Source organism: Harmonia axyridis, chromosome 3 (assembly GCF_914767665.1).
Source record: "Harmonia axyridis chromosome 3, icHarAxyr1.1, whole genome shotgun sequence".
In the NCBI taxonomy this organism is placed as follows: Eukaryota; Metazoa; Arthropoda; class Insecta; order Coleoptera; family Coccinellidae; genus Harmonia; species Harmonia axyridis.
In genome coordinates, this window is record NC_059503.1 from 2546980 (window position 1) to 2571879 (window position 24900).

General features: G+C 36.3%; 1 protein-coding gene across 4 annotated transcripts in view; it reads left to right on the plus strand.

Annotated features, from left to right (window-relative positions):
• LOC123676993 (cubilin) overlaps positions 1-24343 on the plus strand; it is a 69784-nt gene extending 45441 nt beyond the window's left edge. For 2 of the 4 annotated variants that reach the window (XM_045613364.1, XM_045613363.1), the window contains exons 3-15: positions 2607-2784; positions 9604-9630; positions 14366-14577; positions 15435-15642; positions 16303-16511; positions 16810-17038; positions 17323-17519; positions 17602-17830; positions 17887-18072; positions 18428-18645; positions 18755-18884; positions 19003-19184; positions 20075-24343. In XM_045613364.1, coding sequence (XP_045469320.1) covers positions 2607-2784; positions 9604-9630; positions 14366-14577; positions 15435-15642; positions 16303-16511; positions 16810-17038; positions 17323-17519; positions 17602-17830; positions 17887-18072; positions 18428-18645; positions 18755-18884; positions 19003-19184; positions 20075-20307 — 2438 coding nt within the window. In that variant the 3' untranslated portion in view covers positions 20308-24343. Of the gene's footprint in view, positions 1-2606; positions 2785-9603; positions 9631-14365; positions 14578-15434; positions 15643-16302; positions 16512-16809; positions 17039-17322; positions 17520-17601; positions 17831-17886; positions 18073-18427; positions 18646-18754; positions 18885-19002; positions 19185-19554; positions 19683-20074 lie in introns of all 4 variants that reach the window. The other 2 variants (XM_045613366.1, XM_045613365.1) reach the window with 2 other exon arrangements.
• Positions 24344-24900: the final 557 nt, after the last annotated feature.

Genomic DNA, 24900 nt, shown 5'->3' on the forward strand with positions numbered 1-24900 from the left:
TTCTAATGGCCTCGACCGAAAATCTGACCCGTTACTTTGGTGCTTCGAGCTCTGTGGCTTCTTATCTGTTTTCATAGCCACTGGGCACAGATCTTATTCAACCTTCCCACCGTAATAGCACATGTGACGCTTTTGGTCACAGCCAACCCTGATTTATTTATGCCTACGCCGGTTCCACAGAAAAGGAGAGAGCAGTATTAGTGCCAATGCGGGTTGGGGATTTACGAATGTGCACTTTGGCCTCCTGTTCCCGCTAATACCGAAATCTCCAGGGTGTCCCGCCGGGATAGCCAACATACAGATGTACACTTGGAGTGGATGTGGGGAGGGGGTAAAAAGCTGAGGAATCAAACCGAAAGGGGAGAAACATGAAAGGGATGAGCCATTTCCAACAGAATTCAATTCGATATTGGCCGCTCTCTATGCTCCAATATGGACAGGAAGGATGAGTCATGTCAAACACGCCTGGATCCGGCAATGACAGCTATCTATGATCACAAAGTGACAAGGATGTCACACGTAGTGGATGATACATAGAGTGCATAGAATTGGAGATTATTTACAAAATTCCATAAGTTGTTAGTAGAGTCTAATCATTTACTACTTATGAGACTACATTGATGGGAACTTTTAACATTAGAACAATTTCAAAAGTCGACTCTCTTTCACGTTTTCTATCGACTTGAAATGTTTCAACTAATTTGTTATACATAAAGGGTGTTTTTTTAGAGCTATAGAACTTTAAATTGCAATAACACAACGATGGATTCTTCAATTGACATGAATTTTATTTATCCGCAAGATAATCTTGTGGCATTACATTTTAAATATGATTTCTGGCATATGACCGCTACGGCTGGCTCGGATGTAGTCCAATAAGGACGTCCAATTTTCGAAGACTTTTTCCAACATTTGTGGCCGTATATCGGCAATAACACGGCGAATGTTGTCTTCCAAATGGTCAAGGGTTTGTGGCTTATCCACATAGACTAATGATTTTACATAGCCCCACAGAAAGTAGTCTAGCGGTGTTAAATCACAAGATCTTGGAGACCGATTCAAAGGTCCAAAACGTGAAATTAGGCGGTCACAAAACGTGTCTTTCAATAAATCGATTGTGGCACGAGCTGTATGACATGTTGCGCCGTCTTGTTGGAACCACAGCTCCTGGACATCATAGTTGTTCAATTCAGGAATGAAAAAGTTAGTAATCATGGCTCTATACCGATCACCATTGACTGTAACGTTCTGGCTATCATCGTTTTTGAAGAAGTACGGACAAATGATTCCACCAGCCCATAAAGCGCAGCAAACAGTCAATTTTTCTGGATGTAACGGTGTTTCGACATACACTTGAGGATTAGCTTCACTCCAAATGCGGCAGTTTTGTTTATTGACGTAGCCATTCAACCATTATTTTCGAAATAAAATTGCACTATTTGCAAGCGTTGTTCAGGCGTGAGTCTATTCATGATGAATTGCCAAACCAAACTGAGAATAAATCACTTGACAGCTGTTAAATCGGTCGCCATCTTGAACATTAATGCCAACTCAAAGTTATATACCTCGAAAAAAAACACCCGTTAGTTTCTACCATTATGAAGATCGTTTAAAACCTAGTCGAGATGAACAGAAAAATGAGTTCTGATGTGAAGGAAACCTCGTATGGGTTCATTTCCTAATCAAAATTATAATAAAGGGGATTCAGAGGTTTGATGAGAGGTATCTTACAAATACAAACACTGGGAAACTTCGTTTAGACTTGTTTTTGAGTCCAAGCGTTTGGATTGGACTTCTTCCTCTCTTTCAACTTGATTACCTAAGTCCCCCTTATATCGAAGGCAAGATCTCCCTTCTGGAGAAAAACTACTTAGAAGGTTTTTAACGCTTGGCTAGAGGGTTCGAAGAGAACAAAGTTGTTCACATCAAACTAGAATTAGTTGGAATTAGATTGGGAAAAGTTTGATTGGATAGCTAATTATGAAATGATAAAATCAATACTGTGGTACTGTCTGATTTGGAATAGCAAGACTCAAAGTTTTTATTAGCAACTGATGAAAGCCAGCTTATCAGTTACAAAGAGCTTATTTTACAACATCAATGAATAGTGTCAGTTAGTCACTTAGCAACAACTTTTTCTGGTAATCATGAATCATCAGCAGATGTTTCAGCGAGCTCTTTCACCTTTAATGCGGTGAAATTGCATAATGAGATGCTGATTGCATGTGGAGGTTCTTCTTTGAACTCATTGAGAAAAGAATTGAAGAATATTTTAAATCAGTAACAATTGAATTTTTTTACAAAAATCGTCATATCTCCTAAAATATTTGTCACTGACCTCCCGAATGAAAACTTTTTTGAAGAGGGACACAAAGTTCCCATGAGAAGAAGCAGCCATTGAAGAAGTTAAAATTGAAATAACATTTTCTTAACTGATATTGACTTTTATTTTCAGGATTCAGAATGAGTTTTCGAAGGATTACCCCTTCACTTTATACATTAACAATTCCATTTTTCAACTGTTTCGTTCAATTTTGATTTATTATTTATCAATGAACCAGTCTTTTTCTTTTCGTATAATGTTATCTCAATTTTTTTTGTTTCAGAGTGTGACCAAACGTTCGTCAGTCGGTTGGGGGGCCCAACGAACGGTACCTTTCACGCCCCTGATTTTTTGAACCCCAGGGGTCATTCTCGTCAGTGCGTTTATACATTTCATGCAGGACCTGGTCAGAGGGTGCAGATCCGCTTCACCTCCTTTCAACTGAGGGGAACACCCCCGGAGTGAGTATCACTTTATTTTTTCACATGAAAACTGAAACAATTCAAGAGAAATTCGGATTTTTATCGAGTTTCAATGATTTTTCCATAAAAAATCTACTGAGGACCAAAAACAGATTTCGAAATTTTTTTTCTCAATATAATTTTAAAATTCTGAGCTTTGTCTAGTCGATAAGCATCTTCAGTTTCAGAGGTTTCTTGATCGTAGATTGTAACTTGTGCCTCGATGCGGTTTTTATCCTTTTCCAACTGGAATCAGAAGGAGCAGAGCTATGGATTCAACCTCTTCATTTCTGACAGGTTTGGTATTCGTACTCGTGAAATCTGAAGCTGGTAACCAGGCACTATCAACTTTTGGTGTTTCTTCCTTTCTATTGATATGTTTGTTATATTTCTATTTTTTCTATTGCTTCCATATTCATTCGCGCTAGTAAGATGTTTATTCTGGTCACAGTCAACATCGAGATAATAGAAATCCAGCGTCATAAAGGGTGTTTTTTTAGAGCTATAGAACTTTAAATTGGAATAAAACAACGATGGATTATTCGATTGACATGAATTTCATTTATCCACAAGATAATCTTGTGGCATTACATTCTAAATATGATTTCTGGCATATGACCGCCACGGCTGGCTCGGATGTAGTCCAATCTGGACGTCCAATTTTCGATGACTTTTTCCACCATTTGTGGCCATATATCGGCAATAACACGGCGAATGTTGTCTTCCAAATGGTCAAGGGTTTGTGGCTTATCCGCATAGACCAATGACTTTACATAGCCCCACAGAAAGTAGTCTAGCGGTGTTAAATCACAAGATCTTGGAGGCCAATTCATAGGTCCAAAACGTGAAATTAGGCGGTCACCAAACGTGTCTTTCAATAAATCGATTGTGGCACGAGCTGTGTGACATGTTGCGCCGTCTTGTTGGAACCACAGCTCCTGGATTTTGTAAGCACGCAAACCAAGATCCTTCCGCAAAATGTTCCATAAAGTGGATGGACACAGATCCAATTCCTGTGCTCGATGGCGGATAGACTCATTCGGGTCTCCCTCAATGCTACGCTCTACAGCAGCAATAGCTTCTTCTGTACGGCGACACTGGGAATGCGAGTTATCAATACGAGTAAACGTGGTGCGAAAACGTTCCATGGCTAATCGAATTAACTGCTCTGATGGACGGTTTTGTCGACGATAAAATGGACGTAGTGCGCGATACGTATTCCGCACAGAACCATTATTTTCGCAATAAAATTGCACTATTTGCAAGCGTTGTTCAGGCGTGAGTCTATTCATGATGAATTGCCGAACCAAACTGAAAATAAATCACTTGACAGCTGTTAAAACGGTCGCCATCTTGAACAGTAATGCCAACTTAAAGTTATATACCTCGAAAAAAAACACCCTTTATTACAATCTCTGACCTAGAAACCTCTGAAGATGCTCACCTTGGTAGTGAGCGAAACGTGCGAAACCGACTAGACTACGGTTGAATATTTTTTTCTTGATTATGATTGGACTATGGCTCACTAGATAGATCTACTAACCAAAAAGAACCAAGCTGACAGTTCTATGGATAGTGATAGGATAGGATCAGTAGAGCCGATGATCCGTCTAACCGCTAGATTCATAAAGCTGTCGGGTCTATAAAGCCAGTAGATCAATATATACCTACTAAGTGGCCGAAGAAGAACACTCACTCGTTACGAATTTATTGCAACAATTTTTTTTATACATATTCCTTAAAATTTCAGAGAAACCACATTGTTGGAAAAATTTAAATGTCTTATGCACTCCGAAACATGTCTGGACATATTCCTAATATCTTATACGAAGCTACTTGTATCTCGTAGCGAAGAGCCTCTTGAATCTGCTGAGTAAGGGATAGATGTAGGCCTAACCTATTATTAACCTCACATTCATTTCATTGATTTGGTTTTTCGGAAATTTCAAACAATTTTAAACCTAACCTAGAGATTATAAGTATATAAGAAATTGTTGTGGTAAATGAATGAGTATTCTTTTTTTCAAGTGACTGATCTATTTTGCTTCAGTGTTTTCTACGAAGAATAAAAATATATTGCCTTATTCCAACACGATATAAAGATGTTATAATAACGAATGATGATTCATTTGTATTCATTTCCTTAACTTTGTAATTTCGGAATTGGGTGCAGTTTGGTGACTGCGATATATTGATCCTGAGGGATCGGATGATACCACTCTAAACCCTCAGAAAAAAGGAGTTTCCACTCCCGTACATCCCAGAGATGATTCCACCTGGAACGGAGTGGTTTTCCGAGTATCTGCGGGGACATTCTAATGCACATACACGTGTAGGAAAATCCTGCATATTTGCCAAGATAGCAGGCAGCATGGCCTACTTTGTGTCATCGTCGCATTGGCGTATAATGTATAGACGCATGTGAATATTAAATTTTGTGACATATTTTCGTGGCGAAAGAGAACGGAGTAGTTTGAGCGTTCTTGAATATCGTAAATTATATTTTAAATGACAGGAATTTCACATAGATTGTATTGATTCAAAATAGGTTTGTACATGGTGTTATAGTATATCCAAAGTCACTTGGAGGAAGCCTGAATATTTCAATTATACAATGGTTGTCCAAGTTTTCAGAAATTCCTTTGGAATTTATGAAAATATGGCTATCAATACTCTCAAATAAACCCCGGTATTTAGCAGATCGTCTTGGAAACAAGAATGTCCCGATTAGATTGATCTTATTGGCTGAATATTTCCCCTCGTATTCCCCTTTCCACTTTGAGAGCGTTTTTGGTTACACTCATTGGCTGCATCTATCACTTCTTAATTACTTTCTAATAATTCGCATACACCATTGTGGTCCATAGGGGTATTATTGAAATGCATTTTTACGTAGTTTTAGTTCGTTGTGTGACTGATGCTTTTAATGATTTCGACTATGATGTTCGGCACAATTCTATGGCTCTTATAAAAAAAGATGAATATTTCGCAATCAAATCTATTCTTCCGTTTACTTTCAAAGTCAGAATTCATATATGACGGGTTCTGAAGAAAATGATTTCGCATCCTAAAAATCTTCATTCCACTGAAGGAAGAATTGAATATGAGATTAACCAACAAAGTTTTCATTACATTTTCTGATTTTAGCAATGTTATTACAGGTTTAAGAAATCATGTAGAATAGGCATATGATGTTGAGGCTCTTAGTACCTCAAATTAGCAGCTACGTAGCCAGATCGAAAAATCAATCGAATATTTTATATAAAATAGAAATATTTCACCATTTCATGCCATCAGTCAGGACAGTTTTAATAATAGGTTACATATATCTTTGAATATTTATTCTGATTCTGAATACGACAAATTTAAGAGTTATCGAGGAAAAACTTGAACTGAGGAAATACTACAAATTATAATTTCTAACTGAGTGGAGTAGTCTATGACTTCCGGAAAACATAGAAACTAAAATCGAAATTTGGATAACTAAATTTGACATTTCATGAAATGTCATTAATTATTCGTAATTGAAAATTTTATTGGTTTATGGGATTTCAACCATCTTAGAGAATAATTTATTACAATTTATGAAATTTCGACTTTTTAGTTTCTTTTTATGTTTTCTGGAAGTCATAGACTACTCTTTTCAATGAGAAATTGCAGTTTTCCTTAGTTCAAGTTTTTCCTCGATAACTCTTTGAGTATAGGATTTGCTTGAGACCCCTCTCTCTTTATACCTAAGTATAATTTACTGAATGAATAAAAAATATAGGTTTTTTCCAAAAAAACTTTTTGAGTGACTTGATGTCACTCAAGGACTTCAAGGTCATGTACCTATTTTACCCTAGTTTGTCTTATCTTCAGACAGAACATTTCCGAATTAATCTCAAACATCGTGCTCTTATAATTCTATGCAACGATCAGTTCATCATCGTTGATAACGTTCCTTGATAGTATATTACAGGTCGAGATTAAAGAATAATCAAATTATAACACCGTAGATTGACATAGTATCATTTTTGATGTAACAGCGAAAGCTACCCACGTCACAAATTTTCTGAAAGAATCGACATCTGAGTCCCATACACACGCAAAAATATTATTTTCAACTCAAGGGTTTGAAAAGTGTGCGCCAATGGTTTATGACTGTTTTGCAATTATCTCTGGCCAAGCGTTTTTATAGACTAGTTCAAGTGACTTTGGATAAACTATACCAAATGAGTGCAGAAATTTTTAGGGGGTAATCTTACTCGAAAATCAACCATAAATACACACCTTTTTCATAACTATATCAATATTCATGCATCGCATATTTTCAGAAAATGATAAGTCCCTTACTTTTAGGTATGTTAAAACATAAAATAATCGGTATCGAAATGAGTATCAAAAGCTTCCCCGTCTTTGCGCAACGTTTATTTGAAGAAAATTGTTAACTCGTTTGGTATTTTTAATTGCATGCAAATATTGGCTTCATTAAATTCAAAAAAACCCACATTACTCCCGTGTCTTGTCAGGTAATTGAAGAGAATAATGATGTTGATTCTATAGGTAGGATTTCCTCTGCAGTATTTCCATTAGAATGTTGGCTTAGGGTCAGATAAAATTGTGATGATATATCGTTGCAGAAGTTTAATTCATTTCTAGGGTCGATTTACACAAAATTATGATTATAATAATATATTCATGCACTTATAATATTAGTTACATACGACAAAAATGAAAATGAAAAAGGTCAACGAAAAAAGAATTAATTTTACTTTCTTATGACAAATTAAAATCAATTAGGTGTATTTCCAATATTTCCCTTTGTATTTACTGATAACCGCCAACGTTCTGGAAATGTCCACTATGGAAATTGTTGGAAAACATATCTTGCACAATCTATTTGTCCACACAGCATCACCAAACAGTACCACATTCCAGATCAACGAGGACCCTAATGGCTTTATATGAAGTGGTCAATAGGGCTATATAGGCTGCCAAATGAATTGTGATTTATACAGCTTAAGTGTAGTTGTCGATGTTTTAGTCGATATAACGCATTTGTATTTGTGGTTGTTGATATGAAAATCGCAATGCAGTTCATAGAGTTCTATTTATGCAAAGTGAACATCCGTCACGTCTAGAATGGACTATTTGATTTTATGAACAGCTTCGTCCTTCTCTCTCAATTTGAGGGCATTTCAGTTTAAATGGACTCGCAGATATTGCGTGTAAACGGATTTTTTTTTTTAGCTAAACAGATCCAAACTGAGAGAGATATGCGAAGAATACAGAATCAAACGTTCAGGATCTGGTGCCTACTTCCAAAATTTGTTTTAACTCGAAAAGATTCTATTTTCTCATATTTCAATTTTTTTTTTATTATAACCTTACCAATAAAATGATTTTTAACCTGGTTATCAACTAGAACTATGTCTAACGTTTGATTCTGCTTCGATATTGTAAAGCACCCTAGGTCGCTACACAGAGCTGAAGACAAATTAACTAAAAGTTAGACACTGATAAGGCAACACCGCCTCCACACTAATATTGAACAGTACAGTGCATCCCATTTTGGGTGAGACAGCCAGGTTTCTCGCTTGTTAAGATAGAGCCTTGTGGTTTTCACGTTCCTACTTTTTCGTGAAAGTCTAGTTGGTCTAATCAGATTTTGCATAACTGTTTCCGTTCAAGAGATACAGGGCGATTTTGGAAATTGATACTTTTCGGACCCCTCCTTTATCTCCGAAGTTATTAAAAATAATGCTGAGGTAAAAAATACGTCTGAATCAGAATTCTGCGTAGAATCCAGTGGTGTACTCAATATTTTTTTTCGGGGTATGGTTTTGAAGATTCAGCACAAACCTATATTTTTTTCAATGGAACACCATGTATATCATTACTTCGTTGAATTCGTTATTTTTTTCCCTTCAAAATGATGTATGATACTATGTAGGTAGGATGTTCAGAAATGTTAAAAAAACACTAAAACATCAAATAAAGATGATTTTTTGTTGATGGACAATGGATTTCGCATATAAAAGAAGAATCAATAAAATAACAATAATTCATAGCGATGACAGCTAGATCAGATTGGTTTTTTCCCTCCAATGCCTACTTGATAAAACAATGCTCCCAAATGCATAGTAGCCATAATAACAACAAGGATGTTTGTATCATCAATGACCTACTACTTTTGAAAATCGAAAGTAATAATCCTCTTATCGAAACATAGAAAATTCATGGCCCATTTACAAAAAATCATCATTATTCGATGTTTTAGTGTTTTTTTAACATTTCTGAACGTTTTACCCACATAGTATCCTACATCATTTTGAAGGGAAAAAAATAACGAATTCAACGAAGTATTGATATACAGGGTGTTCCATTGAAAAAAATATAGGTTTGTGTTGAGTCTTCAAAACCATACCCCGAAAAAAATATTGAGTGCGCAGAATTCTGATTCAGACGTAGTTTTCAGCTCAGCATTATTTCTAATAACTTCGGAGATAAAGGAGGGGTTCGAAGAGTATCAATTACCAAAATCACCCTTTATCTCTTGAACGGAAACAGTTATGCAAAATCTGATTAGACCAACTTGAGTTTCAATAAAAGTAGGACAGGAACGTGAAAATCGCAAGGCTCTATCTTAAATAACAAGCGAGAAACCTGGCTGTCTCACCCAAAATGGGATGACTGTACAGGTGTTGCCATATCATTTTTCGAAGAAATTTGTTTTGAGATTTAATCAAAATCTGTGTATTGATCTATTAATGAAGTTATGGCGTAGCACGTGTTATGACTGATTGTTAATTATTGTTGCTGCTCCTGCTGCCACAGTGGAGCTGCTGTCGGGGATCTTCCTTCGTGAGTAAATTCTCCTTGGTTCTTTCTGTTAACCTCTCACATTCCTCACGAATTGCTTTTGCTCTGGATGCTCTTTATTTCTGAACCTTTGACAGATAACACGAATACGAGCAAGAATTTCTCAATCATTTTATATGAAATTTAATGAATTCAAAACATCCTAAATAGAGGCATTCGCCAATTCTAATTGAATATTATGAAAATGTTGATACAGTAACACATCCACTTCTCATAGAGATATTCAATTTTTAAGCATCGTTACTCCATAGTTCATAGCATATTGTCAAAATAGATTAAAAAAAAAGACTCAACATATATTACACTGCTACCAGTCACAATCTGACTTCATTTAAGTTGAATATGACATATTCAACTGAAATGCGATTCAGCTTTTTCACATCTATTCAAAATTAAAAGAAAATCTGACATACTTGTGACACAAACATTGTATTAAAATACACTGCGCAAAAAAATTAACGCACATTCTGAAAATCTCAATTTTAATGAAAGTTAACTCTACATTGACTTTATAACTTATTTTTATGTTCTCTCGGAAAGGTTTTGAGCGAAACAAGACACATTAAATGGAAGAAAAATTCAGGATTTCACCGAATCTTATGTGAAAGAAGAGAAATAATTAATTTTCAAAATACTGGAATGTTGATAAGTGATTTAATACTTGGTATTTCCCCCCCCCTTGCGTTAATTACAGCTCGGCAACGACGGTCATGGGCGCCCGCAGAAATTTTTCTCAGGGGGGGCAAAAGATGAAAATTATTGAAAATTGATAAGGCGTCCATGATTGTCGTAAGCGATATTAGTATTCCGTTTCTTTCTTTTTCTGTATTTATATTCATAAGTGGGGGGAGGACTGTGCAAAATAAAAATTATGAAGTTTTCCACTTCAACATTTTTTTTAAACATCAACAACATTGGGTGATGTGAAATAATACGGTAACTCTCTTCAAAAAGAGTCACATTCAATGGAAGAATTTACAAAAAAATAAATATAAAAATATGGAGAACGAAATGAAATAATTATTATAATTGCTGATAAAGAAAAAACAACGAGTAATAACGAAATGAAAAATATATACATACATATATGCTCGATAAAACTATGTTCATAAGAATAATAAAAGAATAATAATAAATCTTGAAATATACAGTGAATGACGCAAACAATGGAGTTTAAAACAAAATAGCACAGAATTGCTCCAGAATGTGAAAATAACAAACAAGTATTTTATCAAAATTAACAAATCATAAATTGCAAAAAACAATATTAATTCTGAAGACAAAATACTTAATCGTTATACAACAGAGTAGGTATATTTTATTCTGATCTAAAATTTAATTCTGCGCTGAAACTACGCTCTATAGCACGAGTAGTACATGGAAATGTAAGGAGAAGAATAAGGCATTCTTTGATAGCAGGAGAAAATTTACATTGTCTGATGAGATCTTCAATTTTTATGTTTTCATCCATTTGTGATTTAGATAAATACTCATTCCAAATGTTCAATTCACTTTCTAAATTTTCAATGTTATACATATTGCCGACCTTAGATGCGAAAGATTCAATATCTAGTAATTTTGAATTCTTTGGCAATTGAAGAAAGAAAAAAGAATCTCGTTTCAAGGGCTGAAATCAAATGATCTAAATATGGGATGAATATAGATTTTTCGAAGTAATCTTCAGCTGAATCTGCTTCATAATTAGATCTGTATATTTGTCTACCGCAAATTCGTGGTTTTCCGATCTGTATATTGAGATTCAGAGCAATAGTTGATGCTTTGGAAAAAATTTCTGTGAAGCATGCATCATCTGAGCGATGTTTTCCACATATTTCTATAATTAAATTTATATGACGGTGAAAATCTACAAAATTAATAGAAACACCTTGTAGTGTATTTGCTATTGGTTCCAATATATTTTAATATTTACTTGCTACCGTCAAACAAATCACAAAAGAGAAAGAGTTTATTGCAGCCCATAACTGAGCAGCTCTTTTTGTTGATGAAGAATTCATTGAGATTTCTCCAGATTTTATAGCAAAAAGAGTTTTGAATATAGTATTGAAGTTTTCAGTGAAAACTTGCAAAGATTTATATTTAGCTGACCAACGAGTTTCACAAAACAAAGGAATATTTGGAATCAGATTTCTTCTCAAGGTACTCTCTCGAAAAAAGACTATAATGTCATTAACGGTTCCAATGCTCTTTCGAATCTCAGTTATTTTACTGATGTCATTTATTACTAAATTCAACCTAGTGGAGGCACAACGGAAATAAATTGCTATCTTGTACTTGTCTCTTATGATATTTTGAACACTGAGAATTTCACCAGCCATCATAACCTTGCGCTACAAGTTTGTCCAAATTCAAACCAGCTGCGTGGAATGAATGGATCTCTAAATCTTTATCTCCAACGTCTACTCTGAATTTCAAAAGATCACTAAAATTTCCAGAGTTCTTGTTGCTTTCTCGTATAGGCATATCTTCAGTTCCGCAAAAAACTTTTGTTTTTATAATCTGTAAATTTTTTTTTCGATTTTCTCCAATACTTTTTTTCTAACATTCATCTATTAAAGACAAAAGGAGAGTATATATAAGATTTTTTTTTTAATTGACACGCGTGGATTGCGTTCGGTTCCACGATTTTTCTTCACTCAAGAAGTGCTCAACGCGTCTAAAAAAGTTTTCAATTGAAAAAAATACCTCTGCGGATTATGGATATGTGTATAGTATATTATGTCTTTATAGTAATTCCATTGAAAACTGGAAAATTGTTGTGAATCCATTACCTTCCTTTTTTCCTTGCCCTTTGGATTGAGAAAGTAATATTGAGGGTGTTGTGCTGAAAAATGAGGTTATCAAAATCTCAGGGGGGGCCATGGCCCCCCCTGGCCCCCCCCTGCGGGCGCCCATGACGACGGTTCATACTCAAAATGAGTGATCTTAAAATGTTCTGATCTAATCCTTCCCAGATTTCTCTGAGTAGGATTCCTAAGTCATTAAGAGTAGCTGGATGATTTTCTGAACTTCTCAGCCTTCTATTGAGGTTGTCCCAAACCTGCTCAATCGGATTGAGATCTGGACTTCTTGCTGGCCATTCCATTCAAGAGACTTCAACCTCTTCAAGGTACTCCTGAACGATGCGCGCACGTGGGGTCTGGCATTATCGTCCATAAAAATGAAATTTTCACCAATGTATGGGGCAAATGGCACTACATACCTATCAGCATTCATAGCTCCATTATCAACGACCACTATGTCTATGCGAGCAGTCAAAGATATTCCACCCCATACCATAATCGATCCTCCACCGAAACCAGTAGTATTCAGGAAATTGCACTGAGCATATCTTTCATGTGGACGTCTGTATACAAGGGAACGTCGATCACAATGGTGGAGGCAGAATCTAGATCATCTGTGAAGAGAATTCTTTCCCAATCAGCCTCTTCCCAATGGATATGCTCTCTCGCAAAATCCAAACGCGCCCTTCGATGGGCTGGGGTAAGAGCTGGGCCTCTTGCCGCGACACGAGACCTTAAATCATATTCACTGAGGCGATTTCTTATTGTCTGAGTGCTAATTTGCCCCCATGAGTTTGCTCAAGCTGATTTTGAAGAAGGCGAGCGGTTGCAAACCGTTGTCTCAACGAAGAAACTCTCAAGTAACGTTCTTGAATGGCAGTTGTTACCCGTGATCTACCCTGTCCTGGTCTTCGGACATTCATACTGTCTCCCTGAATCGCTGCAACATTCTGGACACACTTGTATGGGAAACTCCAAACCTTTCTGCAATTCTTGTGTATATCCACCCTTCTTCTCGCAAAACGCTTAGGCACATTCCTCTTTGGTCAAATTGCGTGTTTCGCGTTGCATAGCAATCGAGTGTAAAAAATCAAACGAAAGGAAAACTATTGATCACTAGAATTGATCGAGAACAACTGATTTCAGAATGGAGCCAATACATTCAAAATCTGATAATCTCATCTTTTTTTATTCCTGCTGGGAAAAAACATCTGTATTGAAGAAAAACATTGAAAGTGGATAACATATGCATGCATAATTCTGATAAAAATAAATTAAACTGAATTATCATTCAGTTGTAGAATAAATTTGAGATTTCCATAATGTGCGTTAATTTTTTTGCGCAGTGTATTTCAACAACATGAAAAAAAGAAATGAATGAAGACTAACTTTCCCTCACTTCTAAGACTCCGCCAATGAATAAGATATTCATTGGATGCACTTTGCTTCTCATTTGGATAACATCCAAATTACTAACACTTCATCCCCCTATGTTTGAAACATCTTGAATGTTGCATGATAAACCTGTGATTTCTTTGTAAATTTCTGTTTCTTGTTTTGTGCACTTAAAGTACACAAAACCAGTCTAAACCATTGAGGACTTGGTAGGTATTCTGCATGGAATCAATGACTGTATAATTGGTCATAAATTGCTGTTAAAAATATATGTTTGAAGATCAAACGAGTTTTGGAATTAGATATTGTATATCTAATTCCAGACTTAAAATATATGTTAAAATTATGACATGATAAGACATTGTTTTCTTGCTTTGGTTGTATTGGGTACATGCATGGCTCTAATATTGGACCACTTCTTTTAATTTCTTCAAGTTTCCTTTCCATTATTTAACCAATTACTACTCATTGCTTTCCAACTGCTCTTTCTACATCTCTGATTTAAAATATCTCTGCCGCAGCTGTGTCCACGAATATATGGATGTATATTCAGAAGTGGTACAGCCGGATGCTGCGGAACTGATCAATTCTCCTTTTGGAGGAAGGTACTGTGGGCCCATACCACCTAGACTGAGAGTGTCACTATACAGGACCATGGCATTGGCTTTTTACACAGACAAGAACGTTTCAACGCCAGAATTGTTCTCAGGCAGATACAGCTTCATCAACGACAGTGAGTATCCATATTCACAAATCATAAAATCATGGTTTCGAAACATTCAAAAGATCTATCATTGAAAATACTAAAGAAAACCTCAAATTTGGTTGAAATAAGTAAATATAAACATCAATATTTTCGAAATTTATCTGGTGACTTTGGAAGAGCAATTGAAACTTGTTTGAACACAATACAACGAACTTAAGAAGCCATCAATTTACTATAAGAGGTATGCAGGACGACCTTTCTACAAGAATTCCTGCTGGACAGAATTTTCAACTCTTGGAATCTTCTAAGAGTATACTTGTGATATTATGCCTCCCAGGTGTCCAATCGAAATCATTTCCCAATTCCCTTTATCTTTTTGTGTACATTATTTACAATAATACGTTTTGATATTTTGAAAATCCAAATGCCATGAACAGAGATAAAATGCTATTTGTTAAATAGATATAGAATGATGCGGTCATTTGAACAATTACCTTTCCAAAATCGCTTTGAGGAAATGGGACTACAGTTCAAAATGATTCGCTCTTGATTATCTGAATTCTGAGTTAATATTTTGTAGCAAACAAGAGTATTGATTTTCCTCTTCTTTTCTTTCTATTCGGTCTTTGATTGTTTGTGGATGACAAAAGGAGGAAACATCTCACATATCAATATTACATCCTGAGATAGCATTTTTTCAGTAATGTCTATTTTTTTCTCATGAAATCATTGTTTTTGGGTTTTGTAGGACCTAGCTTCAACCCTTTGTAGTATTACATGGTTAAATAAATACAAAACAGCAAAAATAAGGTTGTACTGCTTTTTGTCCAATGCAGTATAGAGTGTATTATGTAACAAGAGTTGAAAAAATGTTCTTTTTCCAGCCGAGTACGAGGTCGGCAGTCCAGTGGCGGGTAGCCCTTGCAGTTTCCTGGTGAAGGGCGCTGTGAGGCCGACGGGGGTGATCGTATCCCCCACCTACCCTGGTGCCTACCCCAAGGCATTAAACTGCCACTTTCAGTTCTTGGGAGTGCCCGGCGAGAGAATACGCATCGAGTTCAGGGACTTTGACCTCTTCTTCGGAGGACCGCAGTAAGTTTCACACTCTCCAGGTTCATTATCGGTCAGCAAAAATACCCTCGGCGGGGTTAAACTGTTATCTGAGCTCTGTATTTGAACGGTTATGGTTGAGGGAGCTTTCAAGGGGGTAGTTTCAAGGTTGAGAGGTATTATCATCGAAACGTCGGCTGGAATAACCTACCGTACTAATTCGTTTGTTCGCTCAGATCAACCCATATACAGGATGTCCCTTGATTATACTCGAGTATAAATTCCCTGACGAATATTTCATTACATACAATAATCTCCGGACTTTTCCTCAGAGAACAATGTGGCTCATTAGCCAGTCAAGAAACCTGTAGACAATTATAGTGATTCATTCCTTATTATAGTAATATGATACTAGGTGGCGCTCAGTGTACTACATATCTAACATTGTACAGCGTACACCACCGCTAATTCCCACATGGACTCCAGAAAAAAAATACTTGTTGTTTTTTCAAAGCGATGTTTCTAAAATTACCCGTTCAATTGATAGCTTCAGTGGAAAATATATGTACAAATACAGCGCCTCTCCTGGAAAGCAGCTCAAGCTAGTGTTTCAGTATTTTACCGGATGTAAATCTCGGATACTCAACAATTTGGAATATTTCGATATCTAGATTTCAAAGAGGTGATTTGCTTCTGTTTCAGCTGCCCTTTTGATTACGTGAAAGTCTACGATGGTCCCGACAACAATTCCGCAGTTATAGGAACGTATTGCGGTCAACAACGTAATCTGGTCGTTTATTCCTCAGAATCAGCGCTTCTAGTAGCCTTCGTAACCCTCTCCCGCACTGCCAACACCCAGAATAGAGGCTTCAAAGGCATCTTCGAGTTCTCGAATTCCTTCACGAAACTAGGTGAGTATCAGACCTGATCCCTTCCAAATCCAACTCTACTCAACCACATCTAGTCTGATAGAACTCGAAGAAGAGAGTTCATGTGACTACCAGATCCTTCACCCTCCATCTGAGACCTTATCCAACTCTTCTCACCCACACCTAACCTAAACTCCATCGCATCTAGTTTGATAGAAGCTTGTTCTTCCTTGAGGTTTAAGTTTTCCATGTCAGTAATCAAAAATCACCTTCGTCAGCAAGTTTAACCTTCTTCAAATTGATTGTAAGCAACCCTCACTGATGACGATGTCTATTTCAGATTTTATAAGCAAAAACGACGGAGAACACATAAGAGGCACTGAATGCGACCAGAAGATCCTCAGCAAAAAAGAATCCAGTGGATTCGTCTTCAGCCCTAACTACCCTTTCCCTTACATGCCAAAACTGGTCTGTCGTTATTTCATATACGGTATGCAGGACGCACAGCATCTCGAGAGAGTCCGTCTGGAGTTTGTGCTCTTCGACATCCCCAAGGGTCCCAAAGGAGAGTAAGTACACCGATGTAGTTGCATTAGATTTTAGCTGTGCTTCTCAACATGGTTTTTTTTAATATCACACCCAGAAACTGGCTCCAGTTTGCTAGTTATTCTATCTCTTTTCTTTCCCAATGAATCTCATTGAATCATTTAGATTTTTACTATAAAATATCGCCATGTATCGTAATTTTCGATATCTAGCTTTCGATGTCTACCCACTCTTTATTTAACACTTAAATTAAGCATTCATATTGGATCTTTAGTTAGAGGTCTTCATCTATGTCAATTCATTTTAGCTGTACAGACGGTTACCTGAAGATCTACCTAAAGGGACAAGAGACTACAGATTCCTACGACAAATTCGATCATGAAATGTGTGGCGAAGAGAGTTTGCCAGCTGTTGTCGTTTCAGAAGGACCAAGATTGGTGATGGTCTTCAGTAGCGGGGAGCTGATGGGGCGTGGTTTTAAAGCCAACTACACCTTTGAAACAGGTAATGAATCCTAAACATATTGTCTAGTCTCTGCAATTCTCAACTTTTCTGTTTTTGCGATTACTTAATTTTTTTTTTGCAGAGTATCGTGTTCCTGGGACTGCAGCCCCTGATGGTACCTGCTCGTTCACGTATCGGAGCTCGAGTAAAAAGAGTGGGGATTTCAACTCGCCCCGCTACCCCTCCAACTACCCGAGTGACATGAACTGTTCATATTTGTTCTTGACGAACAACAACGAGCAAGTTACACTCATTTTCGACAATTTTAAGATACACGCTGATTCAGCAAACGCTTCTGTTGGCTCCTATGGGTAAGTAGGACACCTTCATTGTCCCACTAAGGTGCTAACTTCCTGTTGTATTCCAGAGTTGTTTTATGTCAAGAAGACTGGTTAGAAATATATAACGTATATCGTGACAGTACGGAAAAAATGGTAGGAAGGTACTGCAGCACTTCGGCTCCAGGTCCTATCGAATCAAATAGAGGTGCTATAGGGTTGAAGATTGTTCTTCACACAGACTCTGAGGGTGTATATAGTGGTTTTAAGGCGAGGTGAGTAGGTAGCTACAAAAGGACAAGAAGATGATGGCATGCTCTCAATGAAATACTGCAAATCTCATGGTTCATTTGTGGCCTCTTTAACTTCGGATGGCACAAATTTCAGTTCATCTTAACCTTGTCCAACTGGTGATCTGACACTCTTTATCATGAACTTCTAAGCTTAGCCAAGCATTTCCTTTCTCTGGGAGGACCTAGCCTAAAGTATTGCCTTGAAAATTTCCATTTCATCTATTCTAAATTGATCTAATCTAATCAATTACTACTAATCTAAATTTCAGTGACAAAAATATAATTTCCATCATTCAGTTATTCCAAGGATGAATTTGAACTCTTGTTCACTTTCCAGATACAGTTTTGAGTCAGCGAAGTCTATATTTGGGGACTGTGGGGGTAACGTCAGTAGCCTTGAGTCTGGTGTCATATCCACTCCCAAATTTCCAGCCAACTACGATGTCCCAGCGAGAGGGCAATCGTCAGTTAGCTGTAATTGGTATGTCAGCGTGCGTCCCAAATATAAAATACTGCTCAATTTTGAGAGGTTTGCGATCGAGGGGGATCCTGCACGTGAGTATAATTATATTCAGAGTGTTCGATAAAAAAGAACTATGATCTTGTATAATATTTCCTTCCTGATGTAAGGTCTAAGAAATGAGTATCTATTTCTATATTTCAGTCCGAGGTTGTCCAGCCGCTGTATTAAGACTTTGGACTGACTTATCATCATATCCCAAAGAACTCTGTGGAGAAAAAGGTGCTATGGATAAATGGGAATATCTTTCAACGTCGAACACCATGAGGTTCAGGTGAGTTCAAGAAATATTAAAGCTATTGAATGCTTCAAAGGCCAAACTATGGTAATTGACTATAATATGATACAAGATGAACATCTAGGACCAGATTATAACCAATGAACTTTTCCAGTTTTGTGGCAGCTGATAAGGCAGTTGGAGCTCAAGGTTTTCGAGCTGTATGGACAGAGGTCCAGGAGGGGCCTAGCTGTGACGAGTTCCAGTGTGAAACTAGCGGTTTCTGTATTCCTAATAAGCTCAAGTGCAATTCGGTGAACAACTGTGGTGCTGAGGATAACTCAGACGAAGCTGATTGTAAGTTTCTTGTGAAGTATCCATCGGGAACCTGATTTCTGAATTTTTTTGGGAATGAGACTCGGATCAAATGTGGTGGCAGGGGTTATATTTTCATGCAACAGAACTCCATCTATTGTCGGATGTTGACACTTATATGGAATTCTGAGCTTGAGTAGTTTCGATCAGATCTAGAATGTAAGATGAAAAAGTTAAATACTTCATGACGGTATGAACGAAGGCATAGACATGAAGAGTAATTCTTGTTGATTTTACCATAACTGAATCTTTTTGTTGAGCTGTCTTCATTCAAATCGAAATCTCCCTCATCCCCTAAGCTATTCAACCCTTCATCGTCCCCACTTCTTACGACAACTTTCTCTTAATGCAGGTGAATCGCATTTGGCGAACTGTTGCCAGCCCCTGTCACCACTAGGGTTGATTTTACTCCTGCTTCTGCAGACGGTGGCTTGGCTGTCTTGATGGCAGAAACCAACGGCATGCTTCTCTCACTATAACGTGAGTCTTTTTCTGTAATTACCACATTTCATCCTCTAGCGCATTCATTTCTTCTTTTCGAACAGGGTTTTTGACAATTCGGAGAGTGGCATGTGGTTGAGAGGTATGAAAAGTAATCAGACTAGAAAGTTGATAGATCTGTAACGTACGGACCATATGAATTTCTTGACAAAATTTTAGTTAGGTTAGAGATAGGGGTATCCCTCAAGGATCACGTTATGTGCTGTCAATGTTTCAGAAAAATATAGAAATACAACAACGCTTGGAAATAATCATTCTACTTATAGGTGGGTGAGGCAGGGTTCGTTTCTTGGGCTAATAATTTTCGTCAGCCATGTACGGCAGCAGACAGTTTGTCTTTCGATGATTCCTAACGACTTTTCTTCTTCCAGGTGTCAAGGACACTCCTAAGGAGGATCACACACTGCTCCTGATGGGTGCGATAGCCGCCATATTGATAGTGCTAGTGACTCTGTGTGTTATATGCCACCGGAAACGTAGACGGCGTAGAAGGGGGGTTCACAGACCGCTCCAGCTCCCCGTCCCGGCTGGTTCCTCGCGTAGGCCCCCTCCGCGCATGTGCGAAGAACTTGGCGAGCGTTTCGCCACCGTGGACAGTGTTTGATGCCGATTTTGCGTCGCATAGATGGCGCTAGAGTTCTTGGTGGGACTGTCGGCGGTACTGACACGCGCTACAGGGTCTAAAAACGTGATTACGGGTTTCATGGGATTGGGGATTTTGATGGTTAGGGAAGAATGTTGATGGGAGGATCTTAGAGCTTCTAGAAAAATTTTGATAGATTTTAAGCGGAGTTTTTTGTGTTGATTTTCGACTACTCTTTTGAGTTTTCAGTCTTTCCACCACTAGAAGAACCTTCTACCTCAATTACTAGTCTTTTTATTCTTGAAAATCAACATCTTTCTTCTTCTTATGTACCCATTTGAGTCTTTTCACCAATTCCTTCTCGGTTTCTAGTAGCTCTTAGATGATACAGATCGAACGCCTGATCCTTCTTGTCTGGTTTTGTGGAGCCCAAGCAGATGTTGACAATGCAAGAAATTTTTATATGGGGTAGACTAGGACGCTTATAGCAATTAAATTTTATGCACCAAATGATAACACCATAGAAAACGATTCTATTATAGCTTTGGATTTTGGTGAATATAATGGAAGAATCCGCCATGAATCGAATGTTCCCAACATTTCATGAAGGCATCAATCGATTTCATGTCTTTTGTTTCATATTGCAGAAGTTTTCAGTCCTCACCAAAACACAAGAGTTGCATTGAGAACATTTTTGTTTCATAATTGTTACTGTTTTTCTAAGGTTTGCATTAATTTCCATCATTTATGTTTCTGAGATACTAGGATGTTTCTCCATATCTATAAGGTATTCGTTTTACAATATGTTCTCTCTTTTACATCCATTCAACAAATCACTTCTCGATCTAAGGAGTTGATCGGTAACTGCTGACTTTTTTGTTGAATCTTTCAAGATGAACAGATGTTGTAAAATTTGTGTCGATATGATTGTTTGCATAGAATTACACCTACAATCGATGTGAAAACCTAAACCTCAACTGATTTTGTACTAGATATAATAATTGAAAATCTTGAAAACATCATTAATGCTAACATTCAATAGAAATTTTCTAAAAAAAAATTTATTAGAAGGGAGTTCAGTATCGTGCCTTATATTCTTTGAAAATATACCATCGTAGGGGTGTAATTATAAATATTTCTGTTTTCGTAAACTTTTCACATAATGAAAACGACAAAGATTACTCAATTATCCAATCACTCAATCAAATCTTTCGCATTTAATTACTATCTCCCTGTATTCTTAGTTGATTTAACTTGTCCATCCCTTTGAGGTTAGGCATATGACATCTTTTTGCCAAGTTTGACATGTGACCTTTCTCTGTCTTGTTTGACATATGACATCTGATTCTTCATTATTGATTGTTTTGAGCACAAAAAAATCGAATTATTCTGTTCATGAGTGGATTCATTTGTTGGTCGGACAATCACAAGAAGTATTGTCGACAGCCTAGCGCCATCGGTAATAAACATTTATCAAAACCATCGGTAAAGTCGAAAACTGCAGAATGCCGATACATTCATTATCCCTACAATAATAGCATTATGAAAAAATAATCTCGTGGTTAAAAGAAATTATAAAATATTATTAAATGTTAGTGCGAAGTATACGCAAGACGTAGTTGTTGTTCGTGTATGACCTAACTATGAAGAAGAAGAAGAAAAAGGAGAAGAGTTAGACGAATCACCACCTAGAGACTTCAATGAAAAACGAACGTGAAAAACCTATTTTGTACGTCGATAGAAAAACTTTGATCAATCACAATTTCGAATATTTATATATACATTTGCAATAATAGATAGTTTTGCACTATACTTACAAAGTTACCGAACTATCGATGTTCAAATTGTTATACCAGGAGCTCTAGATTTTATTTTTACAACGAATAATCATCTTCCTGATGCATACCTCGATAGAAGGCCCTCTGGCGGATGGAGGAGGAGCTTGAAACAGTCGCCGAGAGCGACATCTACTGCCGTGTAGTACCTACATCCGTAGGTTATGTTGTTATTATTAAACAGTTGGACAGATTTAAATGAGTGTGATTAGTTTGATAACGAACAAATGTGCATTTAGTCTTTATTGATATTATAATTATAATAATCATGACGCCGACGGATGTAAAAACTTTATTTTCGAAAAATTGTAACGGTCGCTTTCGTAAAAGAAACCAGAAGTCCTTACTTTGTTGAAGCTTGTACTTCTCGTTTCCAAATGACTTGTTACATATAAACGGGTGTCTTTTTACTGCATTCATTGAACATTTAATTATTTCGTGGGGTTTTAATACATTTTTCATCTTCGAAAGATGAATTTTAGTTTGTTAGAAAACATTCACGAGGAAAATCATTGGAAAATCGCAACACCATCTCATCCATTTTTATAAGAGATGACCCATTTGCCTTCTCACAAATAATGTAACAAGATACTATAGTAAAATATTTCATATCTTTCAATATAAAATGATTTTCTTCGTAAAATACAAGATAGACAAATATACTTCGAATACTTGTCATCACTGGAAAAAATTATTTCTGTTATAATCCTTCTATAGTTCTCCTCATGATAGATACAATTGTAAACGGATCTTTGAAATCGATACAGTGATGACAGATTTTCATAGCTCAAAACGGCAACAATAAAAACTAGATAATCTGATCTCTCTTGTGAATTAGTTTGTATTTTTATGGCGATAATTTTTTCGATACATATTCTACGCATATATATTTCGAATGATTTGTTCTATGTTGGTAGTGAATATGTTTGTAAAGTAAATAATTCTAATAGTGTTATTTGAATGTTGTTTATTATTGGGCTTCCTAAAAACTGTCTTCTATATTCTGAAAATCTTAGTGTAAGCTGCTACACCAAATGCTCATATACATACTTCTTTTCGAAAATTTCGAAATATCGACTTAAAAGTTCTGAAGTTGAATTTTTTTCAATTTTTCATAATATGTGTAAAAGATAAGATTATAAGTTCTCACAAATCGGTATAGTGTTTATTTTGTATTTCATTTCATCGATATTATAATTAGGTATATTCTTATGTATTTGTTCAACTGTTATATTTTTGACGAATTTCTGAAATCAGATTTTGTTGCAGTAGCTCTTGCACACCATGAAAGTAGAATTTGCAGCAAGAATTGTTGATTAGGAAGAAATTTATTTTTAAAGTATCACTTTTTTTGCGGGAGACTTTCAAATAATGCTCGTGAAACATGAATGTTGTTCATATTTACGAAATATGATACTTATTACAGACAGTCACCCAATAATTATGTAATAATTTCACAGTATCATTGCAACATTCGAAAAAAAAAACTAAAGAGGATTTCGAAAATCTTTCTCCATCGTTTTTTGTGTTTTCAAGGTTTTTAATATCTCCAGAATGTTGTAACGGTACTCAAAACTTGCCACGCTTTCGAAAAATCTGCTCACTAAATGCAAGGGCGTAAGCAAAATTGTTATATAACTTGATACGAGCTCAAAGCTCTTTAGAAACCACCAAAATCGATGCATATAAGAATAATTACACGAAACCCCCTTCTTGGGAATAATTATTTTTTGACAATCCCTGGCAAAAATCCCGAAAATAATATCCGTAAAACTTTTTCATATGAAACAAATTTTTTCACCAGGCCTCATCTTACTCAATCATTGGTATTGGTGGAGATTTTCAAGAGTGAGTAAGAAATTTCTTATAGGAGATTTTTTATACAAGCGTTCTCCAGAAACTCAATAAAAGAAAGTAATCATTTTCAAAAAAGAACAATCGCATTACCAATATCGAGAGAACTTTCGTTACAAAATTTGATCATGAAGTTTCTGGACACTTGTGTATTTTTCACATAACTCCATGGTGCCATAGAAAATTCTTACTCCGTAATATTGAAAAAAAAAATGGGTAATTCAAATTTCACTTCCATCAGTATGTTAATTGTTAACTTAAAAGCTGTTAAGTAATGTTAAGAACAAATATGGTCGCGAATTGTAATATATTGTATCAAAATGCTCATGCGACTTAGGATCGAGTAAATAAAAGTGTATTCCACTGTATCTTATTCTTTTATTTTGATGAAGCATAAGAATTTCACCCATGACGTCATTCATTTTCACGGAGTGAAATAAAATAATCCTTTGATCTTAAATGATCCCACAAAAAAGTCTGAGAGGGGCAAGTCTGGGGAACGCCCTATCTTCCAGGAAATGTGTCGTCAACATATTGACAGACATTTATTCCAGAGTGCTTATAGCTCAAAATACACTGCGCAAAAAAATGAACGCACATTCTGAAAATCTCAATTTTAATGAAAGTTAACTCTACATTGACTTTATAACTTATTTTTTATGTTCTGTCGGGAAGGTTTTGAACGAAACAAGACACATTAAATGGAAGAAAAAATTCAGGATTTCACCGAATCTTATGTGAAAGAAGAGAAATAAACAATTTTCAAAATACTGGAATGCTGATAATAATAATAATAATACTTGGTATTTCCACCCCTTGCGTTAATAACAGCTCGGCAACGACGGTTCATACTCAAAATGAGTGATCTTAAAATGTTCTGATCTAATCCTTCTCAGATTTCTCTGAGTTGGATTCCTAAGTCATT